Raw genomic sequence first — 23,757 nt, 5'->3', positions numbered from 1 at the left:
AGTGATTTAGTGGGGTCCTGAAGGTATCTTGGAGACTCTGGAATGGGATTTAGGCTTGCTGGGGGGTGCTCATGTTGGAGACTGGTCATAGGGCTCCATGTCCTTGTGTTTGTGCATCCTGCTTTGGATACACTTCAGCTTTCCTGAGTCAGATCCAACCCCAAAACATCAGCAGAGTGGCTTAAAAATTACAAGATTGCCAAAGGATAAGAAAATTACCCTAATTTTGTTGTTCTGTGAATTTGTGCTATGGATGTTTGGAGGATACTTTGGGGTCCCCTCTCAAGGCTTTCCTCTGCAGCCACCAGGGATGGGTTTGTTTATTCCAATAAGCCAAGATCCTCCTGCCGGTCACCAGAAACGTGGCTGGGGAGGAACTGTGGCCACTGCAAGGAAGGAGATCAAAGCACATGTGTTGGCAATACTGGGAGGCTTCTGGGATCAGATGGTCTTTGACCTGCCTCTCCAAAATCTGAGGACCCTGATGCAGAGGGCACATCAGGAGCTGATGGGATGAGGGGCAGCAGCTTCAGGAGCAGCTGGGCAGAGCATGGAGCAGCCAGAGCCAGCAGAAACGTGGCACAGCTCTCAAGCTCCTTCCATCCTGCGCCTGATCAGGCTTGTGTGCTGGTAATTAGGATGTTTGCTGTCATTTCTATGGGTGCGACAATGCATATTCATCAAATATGTAAATTAACACATTAAGCTATTTGCATAAATCTGGATCCAACAGGATGGTGGAAATGAATTGCTGTGAGAGCAGCTCTGTAAATGGTTCCCTGATACACATGTCACACTGGAGTTCTGCACGCTCTCTGTGGGTGCTTTGGTGATGCAGAGCAGGGTCCTGCACACTCTCCATGGGTGATGCAGAGCAGGAACTTGTTTGGGTTAATTAGTGCAAGAAGTCCAGGCATCCTTACCTCTGGAGCAGGATTACAGCTGCATTTACACTGGCAGCCCTCAGGTGGCCTCTCCTCCTGAGTGAGGATGGATTGGAGGGGTGGGCAGGCAGGCAGGTGAAAATTTATCCCTGGAAAAAGCAAAGCTGCCTGTGCACTAAATGTGCTGGTGGTCTCCAGTGAACAGGAACGCACACAGGAAAGTTGGCTTGGGCTTGCTCTGAGCTTTGAGATTCCCAGCAAAGCCTCGGCACAGCCACTGCCTCCAGCACATCTGGTACTACCAAAAGGAAAATACATAAGACCTGTAACCCTTGCTTGCAGTAGCTTAACAATACCTCTGAGTATTGCTTCAAATACATATAATAAGTCTGAACTAATAAAGCAACGAGTTTATGAGCTTTTTAAAGATTTTACTAGATGAACAGAGAGCCTAATAACATGATTCAATTTCTTAGTCTAAACAATGTTTTTGCTGTGACCTCTTAAAATATTCCTAACTTTAACTGCAGAAAATCCAGCGTATGATTTATATTTCTGACTGCTGGAAGCTCTGGCTTCCTTATCTGTGTATGCCACAAATCCAATTATGTAATATCACTGAGATAAGGCGTGTAATGTTTCACATCTAATTGTTCTAACATGCAAATTTTTTCCAACGCTGCTGTATATTGGATTAAGAGGAAAGCAAGGGCTGTGTTTCATGGGTGTAGGTTGTGTGGGTGGAATGGGGCTCTCTGCAGGCAGTTGGATGTGTTGACCTGGATGTGTTTTGTGCAAGGTCTCTGAGAAGCTCTCTGGGAACCACAAGTGTGTTGTCTTTTGGGTGAATAAAGTGTTGGTTAAATGCAACCAAAGAGCAGCCCCTTGCCTGAATGGGGAGAACTGTGTATGGCTGCAGAATATTTCACTGATCCAAGCATTGTGACTCATATTTTAACCCTACCTAAGACTCATGCCATGGAGTTTGATCATCCCTGTGCTTCAGTATGAACAGAACAGCTTGTCTACAGCCTCCTTGCCCTCCCCAGGGAGCAGCTGTGAAGTCAGGGTGTGGGCTGGATGTACCCCTGGCAGACAGACTGTGCCTGCTGACAGTCCAGGGCATGTGGTGATTCACTATACGAGATCCAAATTTCACACCCATTTTTGAGGTGGTTTTCATCACAGTATAAAAGAGACCACAGTTCTGGTACATCTTGTTAAACAGCAGCTTGTGTGCTTTGCTCCTTAGGTGTTATTATCACTGTCTGAACATCCTTGGACACATGTGTGCTCATCCAAGACTGTGTAGCCTTAACTTCAGAGGTGGCTGTGTCCTTGTCCCTTCCCATGATGGGGTCCCATCCAGCCTGCACACCCAGGGCAGGCATGAAGCCAGTCAGGACTAGACAACACTCAGATCTCCCCTCTTACTTTCTTAGAATGCAACCAAGGAGCATGTCCTGACATGGGAGTAGGATGGCATGGAAAGAGGGAAATTAATGTCATCTGGGAGACCCAAATTTTTATCCTTGGAACCAGAACAGACACATTAACATTTGCCCACATTTGCTGGAGGAGGGCAGATTTTGATGGCCTTCCTTATTGGCCACAGCACAAAGAAACATGGAGATGTGTCTAAAAACTAGGGTTTTTTAGTAGGATTTATGTTGTCAGTGGTGGAGCTGTCTGGGGGAATTTAAAGAAATCATTTTAAACAAAACATGGGGGTTTTTTGGCCCAATGCACTTGAACACATGAACTTGTCCTGCACTTTGATTGGGAAGTGCACGTGGAATTTCTCAGCCTCTGCTCTTCCTTTTGGCCCTTCACACTGTTCCTGCCAGGTTTTGGTGCTGCTGTGGTGTTGGTGACATTGTTAGATACTGGTTCTGGTCCTGGTATTTGGCCCTTCTGAGGAAGTTTTCCACTAACTATCTTACAGCCACTGGGCATTGTGCTCTGGACATGAATAGGTCCCTTTCAACCTTGTTTTATTCATCATCAGCAAAGCATGAAATTACAGTGGAAATGCTAATAGATTTCCTAACAACTTGGTATCTACTTGGGTGAAACAGTTATTTGTTGACTAATTAGTAAGTTAATTGTTTTATATTTTATTGAGGTCAGGTTGCTGTTTTAATGTAGAGGGAGGAGGTGTGGGCTCTTCTAAGCAAGATGCTGCTTTAATGAGCAGTTACTAAAGAGTGGGTAAAGAAGTGTAGGGAAGTGGTAACGGTGTCTCCAAAGGGATGAGATTTGGGAGCTGGGACAAATCCTGCTGCTGTGCTTGGCTTTCTCTGAGACCATTAGCAGAGCAGGCTTCTCAGCTCCCAGAGCTGCTCACAAGCTTTGGGCACACTAATTAAAACCATTCCTGACCGAAAAAAAAAAAAAAAGCATTTTGCAAAAGGAAAGGAATGACCTCTCCTTCCTGGAGTTTATGATTGAATGTATGAGTAACCTGGCCTTGGGTTTCTGGGGCATGAAGTCTTTCCCTGGCTTGATTTATGTAATTAAAAAAAAAAAAGTTTCCTGTTCTCTTCCTTAATAATTTGCTTTCTCCTTTCTTCCCCCTCCTGACCCTGTGCTCGTGGCCAGGAAAAGTTTCCTGGATTTAGAAATAATTTTAAAAGATAACCTATATGTGGGTGGAGGCAGTAGCAGATTATTGGGGATAGGCTCCTCCAGGATCGTTAAGCATATTGCTTTGGATATTTTTTCTCCTTCCATGTCCTTCCTGTCCCTCCTTCTAATTAGGGCTTTGTTATAATCACCTACCTTGGCCAATCCTGTCCTTTCTCAGTTGGAGCAGTCCTGGAGCTGTGATGTGAGTCTGTGGGTTTGTGCCCCTTCTCACACATTCTCATGAGCTTGTCTCCCACGTAGGGAGGGATTTTAAAATGAAAGAGCTCAGAGTTAGATTAGATTTTGAGATTAAATGCTTCCCTGTGAGGCCCTGGCAGAGGCTGCCCAGAGAAGCTGTGGCTGCCCCATCCCTGGAAGTCTTCAGGACTGACTTGGACAGGGCTTGGAGCCTGGGCTAGTGGATGGTGTCCCTGCCCATAGCAGGGCGTGGAATGAGTTGGGCTTTGAGGTCCCTTTCAACCCAAACCGTTCTGTGATTTTGTGATTGTTGATGAAGTATTATTCTGTGTTGGCAGCATCACAGGGAGGGCCATGAGGAATACCACAGCTTGCAGCCAGCCAGCCTGTTTTCTGCTGGCTCTTCCTCCTTCCAGCTGGAAGTACAGTGTGGAAATACTGCTGCCTGTTGATGTATTTTGTGTGCTAATAATCCTGTGCTTTTTAAAAAAATTAAAGTATCTCCAGCCTGCTCTGCAGTCTCATCTGTTTCGGCCATACACTTGTAGCAGTTTGGCAGTCCTGGAAATGCAGTTACAAGTGAGAGGTCTGTGTCCAGAGAGATGTGCAGGTAAACCTACACAGTCCATGCCCAAATTCACCCAGTTTTCCACTCCTCTGCTACTGTAAAATTAAACTGAAAAAGGCAGAATAGATGCCAGTAGATAAAGCTGGTACCAGCTCACTGCAAAAAAATAACCTAAATAACACACCCCATCTTGGTTGCCTTTGTTTTTTTTAGTTGCCTTATTTTTCAGTTGCCTGCTTTTGGTTTGTGGTTTTTTGTTTTTTTTTTTTTTTTTTTCTCAAATGACCAGGTAGCTTTTAAGTGTTGGTAATGGTAGTTTTCCTGTGCTGTATTCAATAAACCTCTGCATGGATTACCTGGCAAGAACAATCCCTGGGCAGCCAGGGAAAAGGAGTATTTTTACTGCCTGCATCCAGGCATGACTCCAGTGTTTCATGCCACCACCTGAGCTGGGATGGGCTGTGAATACAGATCACACCTCTCCTTTCTCTATTTTTCCCAGGCTTCTCATTGGGAAAAGGGCCTTTGCTTAGAAGCCACCAGGGAAGTGGGTTATAAAAGTTTTATTGGTGAGGCAGAAAGATGTTTCCACTCTTGCTGTTCCTTGGGAAATAAGAGAAGGAAAGACAGATAATGTTTTGTCTCTTTATTAGATTGGGAAATCATCTATAAAGCAGAGGTGTATTTCAAACCAAGCCCCCCACGTCTCTTGTTAATGCCAACTCAGTAGCATCCAGCTGGGCAGATGAAGGGTTTGGATGATGTAGGACTTTGAAGGGATCCTGTTTTAGTGGGATGAGAGCCCCAGAGGAGCCAGATATCTGGTGAGAAGACCAGAGCCACCAGCCTGGGTGCCCTGCACTCAGCCCTTGCAGTTCCTTGCAGCGATGCTGCCAAATGGTAATATTCACCTGTGAAAATCTGCAGGCTGGAAGAAATCATCCTTGGGGGAAGCTAACTGCCTGGTGGGTAGAGGAGAGCTTGTGCATGCTCAGGGGGTGTTGGTAGGACACTGAGGGATAGCAGTGAACCGTAAAACGGCCTTAAAAGTGGCAAGTCCAAGTGAAGCTATGTGGTTAAAATGTTTTATCATGTTGCATGCCAGGGCTATTAGTCCCCTTCTGTGCTTCTGTCAGGCAGCATGGCAACCAGCAGTGAAGTTTTATCAGATATTAAAACCTGCTTTTGAAATTTCTCCTAGAGCAGAATGCTAAATCAACCTCTTCACAGTGATATTTCCTTTTTTTTTCTTTTTGTGCTGTTTCCTGCCTGGCAGCATTACCTTTACTTCCATTTCTCTCTCTCATTTTCCATCAGCTCTATCTGTAACCATTTTGTGTTTTATTGAGCATGAATGAATAGTGATGCCTTTTAGATGAGTGATATTTTCATCTGAAGATGCTTGCTTAATATAGGCCTCCACTCAGCTGTTACCCCAATGGTGCTTTGTGTTTACCAACAGATTATTTCAACTAGCTTGAATTTGGAAGCAAATTTTGCATGGGGAGGTTTTCTCCCCTATTCCTACCCCAGGAAAAATTCTACCTCTCTTTTGGTGGGGTATTACTGACCTGGAACATGCTTCAGAGGCAGTGTGAGCTGTGCAAGGGCTGCAGCTTTGCTCCTGGGGCTGAGTGTAACCTACGCTTACCATATGCTACCACCCTCCCCTTTAGGTAAAATGGGGGGTTTTTCTGCCTCCCTGCAAATGATAGCAGAGACTGTAATCACTCAAGCTGCTACCATGTGGGTCTCAGTGCATTTGGGAATAAAATTTTCCATCTGTGGGGAATAGGTTATGAATCCAAAGTCATTAGAAAGGGTCTGGGTTTACCCTTGGTGCTGTAAGCAGGATCTCAGCTGTCAGTGACAGTGATGGATCCCCAAATACCTGCTTGTTGCAAGGCATCGCTGCCACCCCCAGAGGTTTCCTGGGCTGTGCAACAGCAGCTGGACATGGGGAGACTGAAATGTGCCTCAGTTGTTAAAAGGTTTGGGTTTTGCTTGGTCTGAGGTTTGTTGCAGCAATTCCCAGGATGTCCCTGCTGGTTGAGCTCGCTCTGGGGAGGTATGTGGTGGTTTTTTGGCACTGATGATAAGTGCCACTGCTGCTTACAGGAACTGGGTTCCCATCAGTTCCATGAAGCCAGTGATGGAGGGCAGAAACAAAATTCCTTCCTGAAGGTTGGCTTTTCTGTTTGCACCCAGATGGAAGGGGCAGATCTTAGTGCATTGCTCCAGCCAGAGCTGAGTCCCTTCAGAGAGCTCTGACCTGCATCAGATATGGATCAGCATCCAGACTTCCCCAGGGTGGCACCTGGGAGCTTTGGGAGGCACGGCTGTGTTAGATGCAGGGCAAAAGGAGGGGTTGTGTGTCCCCCTGGGTTGAAGATGCCCTCTCCAGCACACATTTCCATGCCTTGAGAGCGCTGTGCATCTTTAACCCCTGGTGGTTTGTTCTCTTGATCCTCCTGCAACAGCTGGCAAGGGAAGAGGCTGGAGCTGAACTCACATCCTTGGCAAGGTGCTCAGCCAGCCCTCTGCTGCACCAGCGCTGACTTTTCCCTTGTGATTCATTGCCAGGCTCTGCGCCCTTGTCCAGTACCATAGTGCTTAGGGAATTCAGACATTCATGGCTGCAAATGTTCCTTTGGCACCTGTGTCCTCTGGGGTCCACCCTGCCAAAACCATGGGGGTTGCTCCTAGGGAGAAGCACTGCTGCTGAACCTGGCCCAGAGCGCTCACATCGACACCTCCATCCCCTGCTTTGCCTGGACCCCATGCACAGTAATTTCCCAGCCACTCTGCTCCGTTAGGGCATTACAGGGACATTAGTTAATTGAGAGCATGGTCTGAGTTAATCTGGGCTGTCCCCGCTGCTGCAGAATTTGCATCTGGCCGGGGTTGTGCTTCTCGCAGCCGAGCTGCCAGCACTGCATGAAAAGGGCAGCGCTTCCAGAAACCCTCACCAATAATTTTTCTTGCAGAAGAGCGGGGGTGGCTCTCACCCTCTCTGCTGAGCTCAGCGCTGTGGCTCCCGGCTTCGTGGCACTGCAGCTGCCTCGCACCGCTCGCTCACCAGCCGAATTTCTCGCGATCGGGCCGCGCATCTGCATTAATTTAGATGGCTTAATGTGGGGAGATCATCAGCTTGATTTCCCCTGTGGCTCTGGGAGTCAGCTGGGGCTCCGGGGCCTCCCATTAGCGGCCCAGCCCGCTGCCAGATGGCGGGTGATGGCTTGCGGAGGCTCCGGAGCTGACGTGCCCCATTGTGCGAGAACACAAAAGCGAGCCGGGCTGGATGTTTTTTTCTTACCCCCCTTTCTGCTTTCATTTTCCTTCAGTGCTGTCACCCTCACAGCTAATTCCTGCAGCTCTCTTTATTTATTTATTTGCTTCGTGGTGGCGAGGGCTGTGAAGTTGCTGACAGTGTTTTCCATGCGGATGCTCCTGCCTTGCACCACGCAAGTATCTTAAGGACTTTGCTTCTCCTGTCTTTTATTCTCTGCCTGAATATGCATGTGGGGTGCACAGTCCCATGTGCATGCACACCCTCACGGAACGTCCTCTTGGACATTTGGGTCACATAAACAAGTTATTAGGGTATTACAGTGGGTCTCCTGGGGGGCCATTATATGCCATGAGGTTTTGTTAAAATAGATTTAATTGCCTTCCTGAATATTTCAGGTGTTCCAGCAGTTTTTAAGGTCTCTTAACAGTCTCTTAACAATCACCTGTTTGTTACAGAGTTTTCATCTCTTTTGTTAATACTGAAGAGGCATCTGTTTTGGGCTGCAAGTGTTTTTTTCTGACGAAGATGCACATTTCAGGAGGGAGAGTACTGATGCCTTAGGTTTGGTACAGGGCACACTGAGCATCCCTGCAAGGGCCCCCTGAAGATCAAGCTTACAGGGCTTTGCCTCTCATTTCCCCAGTGTGCTGCAAACACAGGGGCAAAGCTCAAGTTCAGAGCTCAAAGTCACTAAAAATGCCCCTCTGCAATCCCTGCTTTCAGGTGCAGTGTTTGACCTCTGCCTGCTCCCTAAAACCCACATCACTTCTGCAGTGCTGCTGCTCCTTGGCATTTATCATCACTCCAGCCCACGCAGCTTTCCACATTCATGTGGGCATCCCAAACTTAAGCTTTAATTAAAATGAAATTTCATGCTGACAGAGAACTTAGGTGGCTAAATGATGTTAACCTTGGCACCTGGATGGGGAATGAGTCTGGGAAGCAAATGAGAACAGCAAGTGTGTGAGCAGGGATGGGGACAGAGGAGTCCCAGGCAGTTGCAGGTCTGTCTGGCTGTCCCATCACTGACAGTCTTTGAAAGCAAATGCTGGTATTTAAATTTGAATTGTGTGGCTGCCTGAGTATCCATCATGTCTTCTACCTCTTCCTCCTTTGGCAGGAGCTCCAATGTCAGTGTTGACCTCTTCTCCAGGCTTGGCACTGTGTGCTGGGTTTCTTTTTCAGCACCTCCTCTTGTCTTTTGTCCATGACGCTGCATTTGATTGCCAGGGATTGTTTGGTAGGATGGGTGGAGATCAATGGAGGGTGTAGGGACTTGGAGTGCTTGCAGAAGGCTTAGGTGCTGGTAGTCACAGGAGAATCTGTGACTCCTAGTCAGGGAATCACTGCTCAGGGAGTCTGGCTGCCTTCTCCCCCCAGCCTGCCCAAGTGAGTTTCAAGGTGCACAAGCACAGGAAAAAGCAGAAAAATTTGAGTAAAATATTTGCAAATTTACAGTAGGAAATAACACAGGCTCTTCCAACCTCTTCTCCTCCCAACAAATTGGTAAAGCCCCTCCATGTAGCCCTTCGAGCTGATGGTTATCCCATCCGGGAGCATCCCACAGGAATGCTCTTCAAAGGCTTCCTGAGCCTCACTCCCCTCTCCTCCTGTTACCCAGGGCTTCTTGTTGTATCCTGTGCCCATAAACAGTACCAAAGGTCCTTGCAAAAAGAGGAGAGGCACCGCCTGGGGTGACCTTTGTTTAATCAAGGATAAAAAAGCAAAAAAATTAGAAGCATCTGAAGTGTATATCTGAATGCCTTAGCAAAGTGCTCAAAGCTGAAATTTAGTTTCGCTTGACTGCTCGTTTTAAAAATTCCTCAAAGAAAGGACTTGGTTATTTCTCTGTGGCAGTAAGAGATGCATATGCAAAGTTCTGTGTGTGGTTGTGACACAGTACAGAGGTTGGGTGATGGCAGATCACAATCGTGGCTCTCCCATGGACACAGTCAGATTGTTTTTCTACCGTATTGAAACCTGCTCCTGTAAACCATCTTTTATCAGGAACCTCGCCCAGCGAGCAAAGCCCTGCGTGGTGTGGCTGTAGGTGCCATGAATCAGAGAGCCCTGTGATGGCCTGGCAGGAAATCAGGGCATCCCCTTTTTCTGTCACTTTGCTTCCTTGACGTGATGCTCTGGGATGGTTTCGTGCTGGTGCTGCTTTCCCAGGCAGTGTTGTCCCACGGCTGCTCGGCACGTGCCGGAAAGGACGCGCTGATCCAGGAGCGGCATCGCAGGGTGATGGCGGCGTTGCCTCCTTGACCCATGACTTTTCTCCTGCCACCTCTTTTCAATGAGTCCTCAAAGGTAATGAGTTTAATTTGATAAACTGGGCCCAGGGTGAGGTGTCACAGTGGGTTTAGGAGATAAGCCTCCCTGCTTCTTATCAACAAGAAGCCAGTCTTCCCTGGAGAACTGTGTTTTCTGGAATGCATCACTGCTCCTTGGGTTCAGTGATGGTCTGATGATAGCGAGGAAGATAAAGATGGTGAGATTGCTGGTTTGTAACTCTGCTATCACTTCCTTCCTCTGTGTCACCATCTTCCACATCCTTATCTTTAACCATTCTCTTGTATCCTTACTTGTGTTTGTCTACCAGGATGGTGATGTGTCTCCCGGTCATATTTAGGATGTTGTGGGGTGCACAGGGAGGAGAAAATGTTCACTGTAGGGGCAGAGGTGCTTTGAGATAGAGTGGCTTCTTCACATTGACCTGGCATGAAATGGAAGCTGCCACCTTGTCATGGGAGTGGGTGTCTGGAGTGACCCTGGCTCACAGTTTCTGACCTGTGTTGCCACCCCCATACTGTATCATAAAATCATTGAACCCTAGACCGGGTTGCATTGGAGGGGAACTTAAAGAGCATGTACTTCCAACCTCCTGCCATGGTCAGGAACAACTTCCACCAGAACAGATTGCTTCAAGCCCTGTCCAAGCTGGCCTTGAACACTTCCAGGGATAGGGCATCCACAGCTTCTCTGGGCAGCCTGTGCCAGGGCCTCCCCACCCTCAAAGGGAACAAGTTATTCCTGTCATATGTCCACATACATGCTCATGTTTACACACTACTGTGCCTACTCTAACAAGCAATGCTGGGGTGCAGCAGAGGCGCAGGAAAGGAGTTAACACTCTCTGGCTCGTGCACAGAAATACAATCCCCATCTCCTCGGAGCTCCCAGAGAGAAATCAGTGAAAACATCAAACCGCACGTCCTGTACCGTGGGGCCGATACGCCGGAGCTATGAACTTTCTCTTTGAGGTGGTAATGGTTTGGCAGGCAGCCAGGAGCGGCAGCCGTGAACGGAAAGGGGGACTTCCAGAGATAAGCTATTTTCAGCCAACGGGGCTTCTCGCCGCGAAATAAATAGAAAAAAGGACGAGCTCTACGTCTGCGGTCATGTGTCCTGCTTTCGTGGATTTGGCCTATTTTCTGAAGAATGGCTGTAATTCAGCTTGAATTTCCCCTGGATTGCTGCCAGCAAAATAGGAAGCTGTTGCTATTGCCAAGGAGCGAACAGGAATTTATATAGTAACTCAGCCACAGGGATGAGATGACAGCTAACGGCTTAGCTGCTGCTAGGAGGAAAAGCAGACCTGGGAGGAACCTGGATTTTCTCAGGATCACAACAGTTCAGTCCTTTCTACAGCTTTGACATTATCCCCTTCAGTCTGGACTGGGCAACATCGAAGCACAATATCTGTGCTCAACACCAAGGCATGGGAGCAGAGCAGCTTTCAGCATTTAGAAAAATCACCTGTGTTTGAGTGAAATTCAGAGTTAAAATGAACAGAAAGGAGCTTTAGAGCAGTTCTTTGCAATGTTAGCCCTGTGCCCCGCTTGCTCTGGCTCAGTGCTGTGATCCTGTGGTCTCTCCTCTCCCTGTGCACAGGGGATGCTGAGTATTTCCCTTGCTGTGATGTGAGGCAGCTCCTCTGTGGGAATCCAGCCTTTTGTGATTATTTTTCTATTTAAATAACTTATTTAGTTATCGTGTGCACCATTTCCACTTCTGTTTCATTCCTTAATAAAGAAGGGGAGTAGTTTATCATGCTCGGCAGAGTATGGACGTGGTGAAAGACATACTGTTCTGAAGGATTTAAAGTTAATTTCCGTCGGACAGAGAGACCGTTGTTTGGGGTACTTCCACAGCCGCCTTTCCCCCCTGCTCCGGCTGCCTTGGGTCCACAGGGAGCCTTTGCCTTATGTCTTTGGGAAGCTCTTCCCCCTGCCTGGACCCCATGTGCTGGGAGGTTTGCAAGTCTGTAATGCTGTGGAGTCTGAGGGATACAGCTTGCACTCAGGCCTGCTGTGTGGTGGGACACAGCAGAGACGTGCCTTTGGGTGCCACAGAGCCCATCACCTCTGACTGCCCGCTCCATCATGAAAGCCAGAGTCTTGTGCTTGGGTTTTTGCCAAGACCTATGAGATACTTTGCTGTATGCATTGCCACCCCTTGGACCATCAGATTCAGGAAAGAGATCATTTCAGAGGCAGTTTCACCTCTTCCAGGCACTCCTCAGCTGCTGCCCAAGGGAATATCTCAATCTGTGCAGCAGGCAGAACGGGCTGTGTCTCAATTTGCCATGGGCTTGGCCATCCCAGCCGAGCCAGAGCAGCGAGATGCCCGTGGCTCAGCAGCACTGAGCACTCTCTGAGCTCCCTTGCCCAGGCAAAGCTCCCACCTCAGCAGGGCTGACCCTGCTGCAGCAGGAGGGAAAATGAAGGGTGAATTGCCAGCACTGGTGCTGTTTGCTGTCGGCCCGATAAAAATGGCACCTTGCCCAAGTCTTCTATAAATCACAGGTTCCATTTGGAAAGGAGATTTCTGTGGTAATTAATGAGCCAGTATAAAGACATTAAATGGAGAATGTGTAGTGATAGAAAGGCTTGTCATTCACTGAGCCATCTTCCCCCATGTGAATAACCACGGGGGAACAAAGGCCAAACTCCTTATAGACTGAAGTGCACTATCTCTGATAGCTGGGAATGAAGTAATTCTCTGAAAATAACAAAGGCGCAGTGAAATACATTAGTAAACTAATTACAAGAGAGCTGGTAAAAACAGATGCTGAAAATTTAAAGCTATTACTGGAATGATTGCTGGCAGAAAAATGGGGGCTGACAACAAAAAATTAAAAAATGCATCTCATTTAAAATTCATTAGCCTGTAAATCAGGACAGCTCCCTGTCTGAAAGCGGGGCTGATGGCATTTCCGTGGGCAGTCGTGATGAAAAGCTTCCTTGCCTTCACCTTTACGGATTCCACCAGTGCCTCCGGAGATGCCAAAACAAAGTGTGCGCTCGTCTGTGAGCAAAAAAAAGCAGGGAAGCTGCTGGCTTTGCTCAGGGAGCTCTGAGCAGGGATGTTTCTATTCAGAGGTGTTGTGAGGGCTGCTGAGGATAACACCTCGTGCTTGCTTGGCTCACTGCCTCTCCGAGCTGATGAAAGGCAGGATTGCTCGTCCATCCGCGCTCGATATTGGAAGGAGTTGGCTGCAAATAAAGTGGTCCAGGGCCAAAACCAGCTGTGTGGGAGCTTCCTCTTTTACTGTCTCCATCAATATTTGGGAGAGGGATGGAAAACATCAGTATTGTGCAACAAATCAAAATGGTAACTATGTAATTTGTCTTAATTGTGTGTGTCAGAGTAGAAAAAACACGAGGAGCTCTGGATGGGAATCTGGCATGAGACCTGCCTGCTGGCAGCATACTGCATGCTTTGCTCTGCCCTTGTCAAGCCAGCCTTTCCCAGAGGCTTGTGGACAGCTTGCCTTTCATTTTCTCATTACTTCAGGGGTCTGCAGGGGCACTTGAGTGGGATAAATCATTGCTGTTTTGCAAAGAGTGAATGCGTGCTTCAGAGGAAAGTCCTGAAGAAGCCATTGCTGTGAATGCAACAGGAGGGGACATCTTCTGTGATGCTGGAGGGAGCCCTGATTTGGGGTGGAGGAGCCTCATGTGATGCTGGGGTTTCTTAAGAAGTCACCCCACAAAAGCACAGGAGCCCTTTGTGGTGTGTTGTACCTCTGGGCAGGTGTCACAGTAGCCAGTGTTGCCTGGCCAACATCACCCTTGGTGCTGGAGCCCTGTGCAGTTGACAGATAACCCCTTCCTGCACTGCAGGATCACCAGCCCCATGTGCAGTCCACCCAGGCAAATTAAGAGTTGTTTATGGCATTTAATACTCCCCCTTCCCTTCAGCAGCAGGGCAGCAGGACCACAGGTTTGGCTTCACAAATGGTCGCCTCAGGATACACTAAATGCTGTCATGAGCCGGAGAGCAATTTCATCTTGAAAAATTACTGCAATAGAGCTCCCTGATAAAGGTCTCTCCCAGCAATGCCTCCCTCTTTGCCAGCAACTTCTTCGCTCCCTGAAACCAATTTGAGAGCACTAAAGGGGCTGTTTATTAGTGATCCCCCTGCAAAACAAGAGGGTGCTGGAAGATGGATAACCACCCTGGGCTGTCTGTTGTGCTGCTTGGCATAGCAGGTGACATGATGGGATGCTGCCATGTACTCTGAGCATGGAGGGAAGTGAGAGATTTGATCCATGGGATTGCCAAGATGCATCTTTCAGCATCTTTCAAAGTGGTTTATAAGGAGCAGCATTGCCTCCAGGTAGAGTGTGCTATTGGTACTCAAGGGAGGGATGATGTTGGATTTTAGTTGTGACCATGGGTGGCACTTGATGCCTGTCCTGAAATAACCAGTGACTTTATAGGAAAGGTGTGAGGGTGCTCAGACAGCCCTGGTTTCTCGCCGCACCTCAGAGAGGGTGTTTGTGCTGATACACAGGGACTCCCTGCTCTTGCTTCCAGGCTGGGATGATTTCTGGCTGCAGCCACATTATAGTAGGTCTTGGGTCTCAGGAGGCAGCATTTGGGCAGTGCTGCTGCACAAGGGAGAGAGTAGCAAATGCCAGATGCTCTCAAGGGTTTCCTCTGGCATTGGCAGCTCCCTGGTGCTCTCTGCTTCCCTAAGGTAAGACAAACGGGGGTGGTGGGCTGTTGAATGTTGGGGACGCTCCCTCGCGTGCTGTGCTGGAACACTGTGGAACAGTCTCTCTCTAGAGGTGCTGCATTTTGTGAGTTTTATAGAAATGGTGAGATACTGCAGTATAGAACAGTCCTTGGGTCATAGGGTCCCTGTTCATTTCCATGTGTGGTTTCCATGCAGAGGCTGCATTTATCCAGTCAAAAATCTTTCTTGCTCACAGGAGAGTACCCCTGCAACAACAACTGATGGTGGTATGGTTAATTTTCCAATAAGTGAACTATAATAAATACCATGAATATACTAAGTTCTCTAGGACTAGAATATGGGTTTGGAAACACCTGTGATTGTACAGGACAGGCTGGCTGTGCTGGCAATGAGCAGCACATTCAGTCAAGCAGGAAGAGGAGTGGAGCTGCAGTGCAGGCATTCAAAGGTTTCCAGGTGCCACCCTACAGGGACCTTTTCAGGAAGAGCCCATCATCCTCCTCACAGCTTGGTTCCTTCGCTCGTGCAGGGTGGGTAGAGCTACCAGGGCTCCTGAGGATGTTCCCTCTGACCCCTGCTCTGCATGAAGTGAAGATGTGTTCATTACTTTCACAGGGTATTTATCATCCCTAAGCGGAAGCAGCCCCTACAGGGCTCTGTGCTTTTTTCTGCTTCTGAAAGCAGCAAACCCAACAATAAGTCATGGGTCAGTAGCGTCCATCAGAGCTGTTCATTGCGATGCAGCGGGGAGGTGACCTGAGCTGGATTTGGCTCACAGTCATTTAATCTGTTATACAGAAAGTTGAGAAGCCACAGTCCCAGACCAGACAAAAATTTGCCTCCTGGTTGACTTGGGTCATGAGGTAGTAGATTTTCCTTCCTACTCCTCTTGTAAAATATCTGTTGCATGTTCCCTCCCATGGGCAGCTGCTGTGTCCCACTGTGAGGCATTATCTCTGTTGTCTCCCTTTCATCCCTGTCCCAGGAGCTTGGGACAGGAGAAGAAAACAGGCCAGGTGGAGACTTTGTTCCTCAGCTAGAGAGGTCTGTATCATGTGCTGTCTTCTCAGCCTATTTTAAATTCTTCCAGTCAGCTTTGATTGTGGGTGAAAACAAGAGACATGAGGATGCAAAATGCAGAGAGAACAGAGCCTGCACCATCCTCCATGCTCTGAGCCATCCTGTTAGCTCCAGGGGGAGAAAACAACGGCCAAAGCAAAAGAGGAATAAGGACTTGTTTACAAATATTCCAAATACAAAGTGTTCAGGAGTGACCATTTCCCTCTACCTCTGCACAGACTGAGGTGGGTCATCCTCCCTCTTTTATCTCACCAGGTATTTTGGTTCCTCTTAAATGAACTACATTCCTCTAAAATGTCTTCCTTGCTTCAAACTCTCCTGAGTCTTGCAGCCCATATTCTTTTGAGATCTGAGGCTCAGCATGGACAATGGAGATTTGGGATTTTCCCCACTATGATTAGTGGACAGGGGCAGAGAGGATTTTCCTCTGTGCTGGGAGAGGCACGGCTGCTCTTTAATATTTCCCTCCCTTTCCAAAGCTGAGAGAAAGGCGATTTTTCTTCCCTTTAGATGTGAGCGAAGGGCCCCGCTCCTGCTACTCCTGGAGAATTAAATAGATAAATGGGCGGCGCTGTTGTTCACGCTTCACTATGCACAAAGCAACTTGCATTCAAAATTGGGCTCATGGCAGTTCAGCAACAACCTCGCACAATAGCGTCATTAGACACGCAGGGCCGGCTCGCAGGCGCAGAGCCTGCTCTGCAGCTGGAGCAGCCACCGGGCTGGCCTGCCGTGGGCTTGTTTTTAGCTTTATAAAAATACATCTTTTAAAAAAAAAAGTATAGAAAGAAGATTCAGTGTCTTTTTCTTAAAGGCTTGGGCAGGCGTTGCTGTTTGAAGGCAGGGGGAAGAGAGGAGAGGATGGGATTTGTGGTGTCCACACGCCACCCGTCTCTTGTGCCGGCTCCTTCTCATTGGCAAGTCTTCCATTTCCAGAGTGAGGAGGGGACAAATAAGACCTGAGTCTGCAGAGCCTTCACCTGCTGACTTCTTTGAGAGTGTTCCCTGGCAGGTTGCTGATTTAGTGGGGAAGGTCTCTTAAGCCAAGGGGAAATTGCAAATTTAATCTCTCTGCTTGCCTCGGTGGCTTTCAGGAAAAGGTGTTGGGTGCTCTGTGAGTCTCACAGATACTGAAGGTTGGTTCTGCCGGAGCTCTCAGCCTGATTTAAGAGTGGTTCAGGTTTGGCATTAATTGGCATGGTGTTCATTGTGTTTTAAAAAACAACCCTGGCTTCTCCTGACCTGAGGAGGAATTCAATTTTATTAGTATGGAGAGAAATTCAGTATAAAAATCAGCAGCTCACTGTCATTGGAATGGAGCCAATCTTGGAAAGAGTCAGCTTGCCTATGGCTTGTTGTTTGCTCTGGGAAAATAATTTGCCTCCCAGATTTCACCTTCCTCAGTTGTAATGGAGATAATGAAGCCCGCTCTCCTTGGTAGGAGCATCTGGAACCCAGGTACTGGAGGCACATCCCCATAAAACTCTTGTTCCTTATACTGTGTTAACTGAGAGACATTTTAACCACATGCCTCCATTGGGAAAGCTCTGAATTTAACAGGTTGGTGGCAGAAATGTGAAGAAAAGATCTTCACTTGTGTGCTGCTATTTGTGGACTGTGTGGCATCTGTGGTGGTGTGGGTGCTCACTCCTCCCCAGCATCATCTTGTGTCAGAGCCAGCCTGGGTCTCTGTTTCCCCATAAGTAATTTAAAATCAAGAGGCAATTTGATTGCAGAACTAGCTGGCCTTCCCAAATGCTCTCCTAACACCATGTTTGGCACAGAACCTTTCAAGTCTTCCTCCTCTCCTTGTGCCTGCACAATGTTTGTGTTTTAATGACTCTAAAGGCCTGGGATTTGCTTTGACATACCAAGTTAATGTTTTATTTTTCTATATCAAATCTAGGTCAATCTCTGGCTTAGCACTAATGCTGCACTGAGCAAAAAAGGATTGGCCATTAATGGTTTCAATTTAGTTTTTTATGGAGTAGAGAAAATTTCACTCGATAGCTATTTTCATTTTTATTCCATTGGCCTTTCCACCAGGCCTGTTGGGATGGAGAAAGTGCTTGTGATTTGATTAGAGGAGACCCCAGAATGAATCCTCCATGAATATGGATGAGGATGAGAGTTGCTGCTCACCTGTGTCCATAGGACATGCCTTCAGGGACTGCATCCCAGTGGGGGTTAAGTGGTGGGCAATCCCAAGCATGGGGATTTCTTTATGGAAGAGCCTCGCCTGTGATCCAGCATCATCCTCGTTGATGTCCTTAGTTATATAACACAGGGGAAGGAGAGAAGAGTAACTCTTCTGCTTCATGTGTCTGTGTGCCTGTAGACAGGCAACATTCAATCTGAATCTAGCCCTGGACAGCATCTTTTGGAGGAGGCTCCTCCATGTGTCAGAGGGCTGCCAGGACCATTCCCTGTCTGCTGTAAGCCCTAATTTTGTCTTTCTGTGCCCTGTGGCAGTTGCTGTGTCCCATGGCCAAAATCCAGAGTGGGATGATAGGAGAAGCACTGAGACATCACAGCTTGGAGCATTAATGTGGAGCAATGAGTGTGCATGTGATTTATGTTATTTTTATGGCTTGATGACACAAGGAGATGGCAGAGGGAAGTTTAATGGAAACAGGATGGCACTCACCCCTCTGATGATGATAAAAAAGGCCTGGGGCAGCACCAGTCCCTTCACTGGCACATGGATGCTGCTGCATTGCTGGATGGCAGAGACCGCTGGCAGATGGATTAGTGAGTGCCTCCCCTCTTAGGAGCTCGCGGGTGAATATTGTGATTGCATGTATTTATTTTAAAAATTATTATAGCCATTAGCATAGAAATGAGCTGCAGCTCCCTGGCTGCTGGCCAACCCCACCCGGGCTGACGTGCAGCTCTTCTCCTTGGCGTCTGGAACAAAAGCGCCCGGCTGGTAACGGGGGCCTGCTGCTTGCCACGGGAAGACAAGTGACAAACAGGAGCAAGCACTCTGCTGCTTGAGTTTGTCACAGTCAGTTGGGACATATATAAAAACCTCACATAGGTCAGCAGAGATTTAGCTCCTGAGGCAATGCCATTTGAAGCAGTTGAGCTCCTATCCCTCTCCTCTCCTTCTCCCCGGTGATTTATTCCCAGGCTGAAAACCCAGTAATCACTCACACTGAAGTTTTGTTGCTGTTTTACAGGAGATGCTCCAAAAGTCTTTTGTCTCTGCAACTGTAAATAAACTCGTAAACCTGTTTTAAAAATAGCATTTTGTAGCTCAGTGCATGAATTTTTAATGCATCTTCTGCAAACCAGCTGGTCTTGGCAAGGGTCACAGTGTTTCCTAGGCATTTAACATAAAACTGTGCTTCAAAGCCACATTATAGTGTCTTGAAGAGTAATATTTTACTTAACATCCTCATAACTGAATTATTTATAACTTGCCATGTTTTATTCATGATAAATATTAATACTGGTGTCTTTAAGAGTAGAGGTTATTGCTGCAGTTTTACCTATAAGAGGTGATATTATTGAAATAAAGGAATGGCAATGAATTCCATAGCCAGCAGAGCGAAGTCTGTGCTGGGCTGTTCTCATTCACACCTCCCTCTTTTATCAACCCTGTCAACCACTAGAAAACCTCAGTGCTGAGCATCTGTACATTTGAAAGGAATTTTCTTGCAGGCATCTGAATCCCTGTTTTTTAAAAAAATTTCTTAGCTTTGTGTCATTCTCAGTAATACCTGGATTCGTTCCTTGGTGAGGGTCCATAAGCTTTGACTTTGCAAAAGTGCTCATCCTGGTCTGGGTCTCCAGCCTTGAAATGTTCTGCAGGCTCCCTTGAGCTCCCCTGCTGCAGGCACCCATGGATCCCCCATCTTTTGAAGCATCCCTTGCCACCTTGGAAGCGGCATCACCTGGTGATGAAAGACCTCCTAGCAGCCTTTGGGCTCCTTTCCATGTCTGAATGCTCTGGGCCATGATCAGTCTCATTTCAAGGCTAAATCTATATGAATTGGGTAAATTGCCATTGCACCATTGGGCTCCATCCTATAATCCTATACCAGAGAGGATAATTGAATTGGCTTTTATCTTGGGAAAGAGAAATACAATTTTCCGTGATCTTTCACCTTGTGCTGGTGTGTCGCCATCTAGCTGGAACATTGCGCAGCCACTCCCCCCAGTCTGGCTCCTGACTGCCCATCCCAGCCTCATACCTACAAAACCTTCCCAACCCTGCAACTGTGCAGGGCTGGGGCTTTGCTCCGTGTTACTCCATCAGCTTAACAAATCTGCCATCAGCGGGTTGAGAGCGGTGGTTGCGGGAGCAGCGCAGGTTAATGCAACACATATTTAATGTATGATTGCTAATGGCCATCTCCCATCTGCCTGAGCCCAACTGCAGTTTGCAGATGAATGATTAAGCTGCCCTGACACATAGGCAGCTTGTTCCTTGGCAGACCCACAGTCATTGCACTTGATGCATGTAAAAGGGGACGAGGTTTTCTTGCTGGAGAGAGGGGTGTCACCAGACCGGGGCAGCAGAGCAGAGGGTTCTCCTGGAGTTTGTTTTGTATGGTAAAATGCTAGAGACCTTCCTGTGGATGCAGCACTTTAAATGAATCACGAGCTCAATAACCACGGGGATGTTTATTAGCTTTGAATATGTTTATTGCGGAGTCAACAGGCAGCACCTTCCAATTAATTAATAGTAATGATTACGGTATTATTTATGTAGCTCTAACAGCGTGCCAGAGTGTTTCCACACGGTGGTTACAGCTGTGGCTTGCTGGAACAGGCTGGCTCGTGTTCACCCTCTGTGGGCATGCCGGGGCTCATCATTTACTGTCGGGTAGTCCCAGCCCCAAAAGCCTCATTTTGCTGAGCTCTTGGCAGCTGTTCTATTTTTTTGGCTGAATGTTTTGCTCCCCAACCCGGGGTTGTGGCTGTTCCTGCTGTGGTGCTGGAAGGCAGAGTATGCAATGAGTTGGAGCACCTGCAAACAGGTGGAAATCAAGGGCTGTATGTTTCACTAGGGTATTTTGGCATTCTTCTGCTCGAGGTATTTAAATAACATGAGTTTAGGAGTCAAGCTGTATATATCAGAAGGATATTTACAACAGATAAAACACTGATGGCAACAGAAAGAATCCATCTCTCTTTTGATGTGGACTAGGATCCAAAGACTGCTCAAGCTATTGGGAATGGCCTCTGATAAGTGCCAGTGCAGTGTCTGTGCTTCTCGCTGCCCCAGCAGACCTTGCTGGGACCATGAAGATCTTGGAGCAAAGTCTGCTGTTCTGGTTGAGCCAATCAGTTCAACGTGCAGAGGCAGGTGGGATACAAAGAACTTCCCACTAGTCTTGTTTTTTCATGCAGAAGCTGCAAACTGGCCTTCTGCTCTTACATTGCATTACAGTCCCATTTGCATTCTGTGGGAAATAAGAGTGTTTCTAGGTCACAAAGTTGTTGACATCTTCCAGTTGTTGGATCTTTCTTCACATGTGAATAATTTTGTCTCTCGTTTTGTCTTCCAGCAATGTCTGACTTCCACATCCACCCTCAGAATGCAGTGGTGGAGGAAGGTGGTGTAGCAAGATTCCAGTGCCAGATCCACGGCTTGCCTGAGCCAGTCATCCTGTGGCATAAGAACAGCATGCCAGTCAACACAGACAACGAAAGGTAACACATGTCTAAGCCATGTGCTGCTGGCCTTTTCCAGCTGGGAAAAGATGACCAGACTTTCTATTGCTTCCACAGTTGTACTTGGACACAGCTAACCTGGGCTAAGGGTCTTGGCCAATATTTCCACCATGGAAGACTCTTGTTTAGTGTGTTGTGGCTTTTCTGGTTTGGTTCTCCTTTTGGCCAAACACCTTGTAGGAGTACTGGCATTTCTCCGGAGAGGTAGATAAAGCTATTAGTTGATTTTTGAGGGCTTGCACTGACTGTCTTTGATCAACCCTGCTCCAGGTTTATTTTCCAGTATTGAGTATTGAGACCTGCCCAACAATCCTCAAAGAGCTGGGTAGCTTTGGCATTCTTCATCCTCCATGGCTCCATTTTGTGTAACTCTTTCTGAGGCAGATTCATGACTTAGGATCTTGCATATGGGTCCTGGACTCTTGCAAGTGCTGAATTTCACTGTGGCTGCTATTGCCAGGTGGACTCCCTCACGCGTGGCAACCGGGGAGCTCTGCAGAGCGCTTCCCACAGCACCCTGAGCTGCCATTTCCCAAACAGTCTCCTAAAGAGAAACTCCAGCTGCCTCCCTTCCCAGCCTAGACCTGGAGCGGCACGTCGCCGCTTCCTGTGTTTGACAGGCCTCTCCCTTCGTGTCGGAAACGTCCCTCATCAGGGTTTGATCGCGGCACGGCGCGGCACAGCTGGCAGGAAACGCGTGCCCGCTGCCGGCTGCCCCGGCTGCAGCTCGGGAGCCGCACAACCAGCAGCGCGAGACAATCGCTCACAGCACACCTCCAGCACGGATTGACATCCCTGCCTTGGGAATAGGCGAAACCAGGAAGCTGTAAATATTTTCCTGAAAGCCCCTATTCTTAAAAATGTCAGTTCTGCAGCAGAATGTGGTTGGGTTCTTTGGAGGCAGGAGAAAACACGAGGGCTGGAACAATGCCTGACCTTCTCAGAGTGGCAGTGAACTTACAGTAGAAGGACCCAAGAGGCCCAAATCTGCTGTGGAAAACTGCAACTGTCAGGTTTTGTTTTTCCTTGCATTTTTCAGCTAAGCTTTTTTTAGCCCAGTGTAGGGTTGATTTGTTGAACTTGATCTCGTCTGAAGGCTTCTTACTCATACAGGTGCTGAACTGAGGATGTGGTAGAGCAGAGCCACTGATCCGAGGTGGCACCAGCAGAAGAAAGGGGTGGAGAACTGTGCTGGATGCCTTGTGGCATCCCAGTGGGATGTTGCAGGACAGGTGAAGTTTCCCTAAAGTCCTTCATGCATCATTGATCCTTTGCATTTGAGCCCAGGGACACAGTTGTGGAGCTGGTCAGAAATGTGGCAGGGATTTAATTGTGACCAGGACTTCTTTTCTCCAGGGCTGGGGAACCCCAAGGCCAAGACTTTTCTCCAACCCAGAAAGGTCCAAGCTGTGCTCATTCCTACTGCTTCTCCTCTGGGGAAGGGAGTTTGCCCAAGCCCTGGAGGATGTAGCCTAGGAACAGTGTCCTTACATTCGTGTTCTGATTTTGAAGAGATTTGGCTTTTTGTAGGAGTAAAGTTATTGGGGAAGTTTTTTATTGTCAGCTCAGTAGATTAATCTCTGACACCAGAGCCTGGGTGATGAGAGTTGCTTCTCTAACTGAATTGGATTTCTGCATTAATCACGCTTGGTGCATTTCTGCGTGTAAAGTGTATATAAATTTGTATGCCGAGTCTTGCACTTGGAGGCTTTGAAGGCAGAATAATAGCTTTGGAATTGAATCTTCTAATGCTGTGGGCAGATTGTTAACAAAAATGAAGGCTTCTTGTAGTATAATTCATCCAAAACAATGGGCATTTTAAAGTCCCAGAGAGATTGCAATCAACTTGGGGCCGTGTAGAGCTGATTGCTGTCATGCTGCCACCGACACGGAGCCGCACGTTTGGAACCCGGCGCAGGGAGCAGGTTATAGGCACTTAACCATATGCTGATATGGAGAAAGATATTCTTCATCTTCCGGACGGAAATGGATTATTAACTCATCACAGTGTAATGACTTACTACCAGCCAATTTAAACAAGTGGTTGCCAAGCAACCTGTAATGTATGTGTACATATATGTGTGTATGCACGCATGATTTAAATGTGCCTGTGTTTTAAAGATGTAAAATATTTATTGATGTTTACATTTGCCCCGCTCAGTATTTATTTTAAACATACCTTTTCACGCATGTGAAGTTTTAAGGTCATAGGGATTTGAGTCCTGGACCTGGAGTGGGGAGGTGGAGCACAGGTTTCTGATGCCTGTCCTTGGTCACTGTGCTTCAGCTGATGAGTGATAATTCCCATGTCATGATAACTCTAATGTCAGCTGTCTTCACATGCAAATGCACTGCCAGAGCTTTTCCATAGGTTAAATAGGAAACATCTATTTTGTAGCCTTCCAACAAAAATCACCACTTCTCATTGCATCAG

General features: G+C 47.5%; 1 protein-coding gene across 1 annotated transcript in view; it reads left to right on the top strand.

The window, feature by feature from the left end:
- The window catches only part of IGDCC3 (immunoglobulin superfamily DCC subclass member 3), a 95,706-nt gene that overhangs the window by 35,791 nt on the left and 36,158 nt on the right, over window positions 1-23,757 (top strand). Inside the window, exon 3 of the mRNA XM_041418760.1 lies at window positions 21,158-21,302. Within this exon, the coding sequence (XP_041274694.1) occupies window positions 21,158-21,302 (145 nt within the window). The remainder of the gene's footprint in view (window positions 1-21,157; window positions 21,303-23,757) is intronic.

Source organism: Onychostruthus taczanowskii, unplaced genomic scaffold (assembly GCF_017590055.1).
Source record: "Onychostruthus taczanowskii isolate IOZ18803 unplaced genomic scaffold, ASM1759005v1 scaffold6, whole genome shotgun sequence".
In the NCBI taxonomy this organism is placed as follows: Eukaryota; Metazoa; Chordata; class Aves; order Passeriformes; family Passeridae; genus Onychostruthus; species Onychostruthus taczanowskii.
The sequence above is the reverse complement of the archived record's forward strand: the minus strand, read 5'-3'. Positions and strand labels throughout refer to the sequence as shown.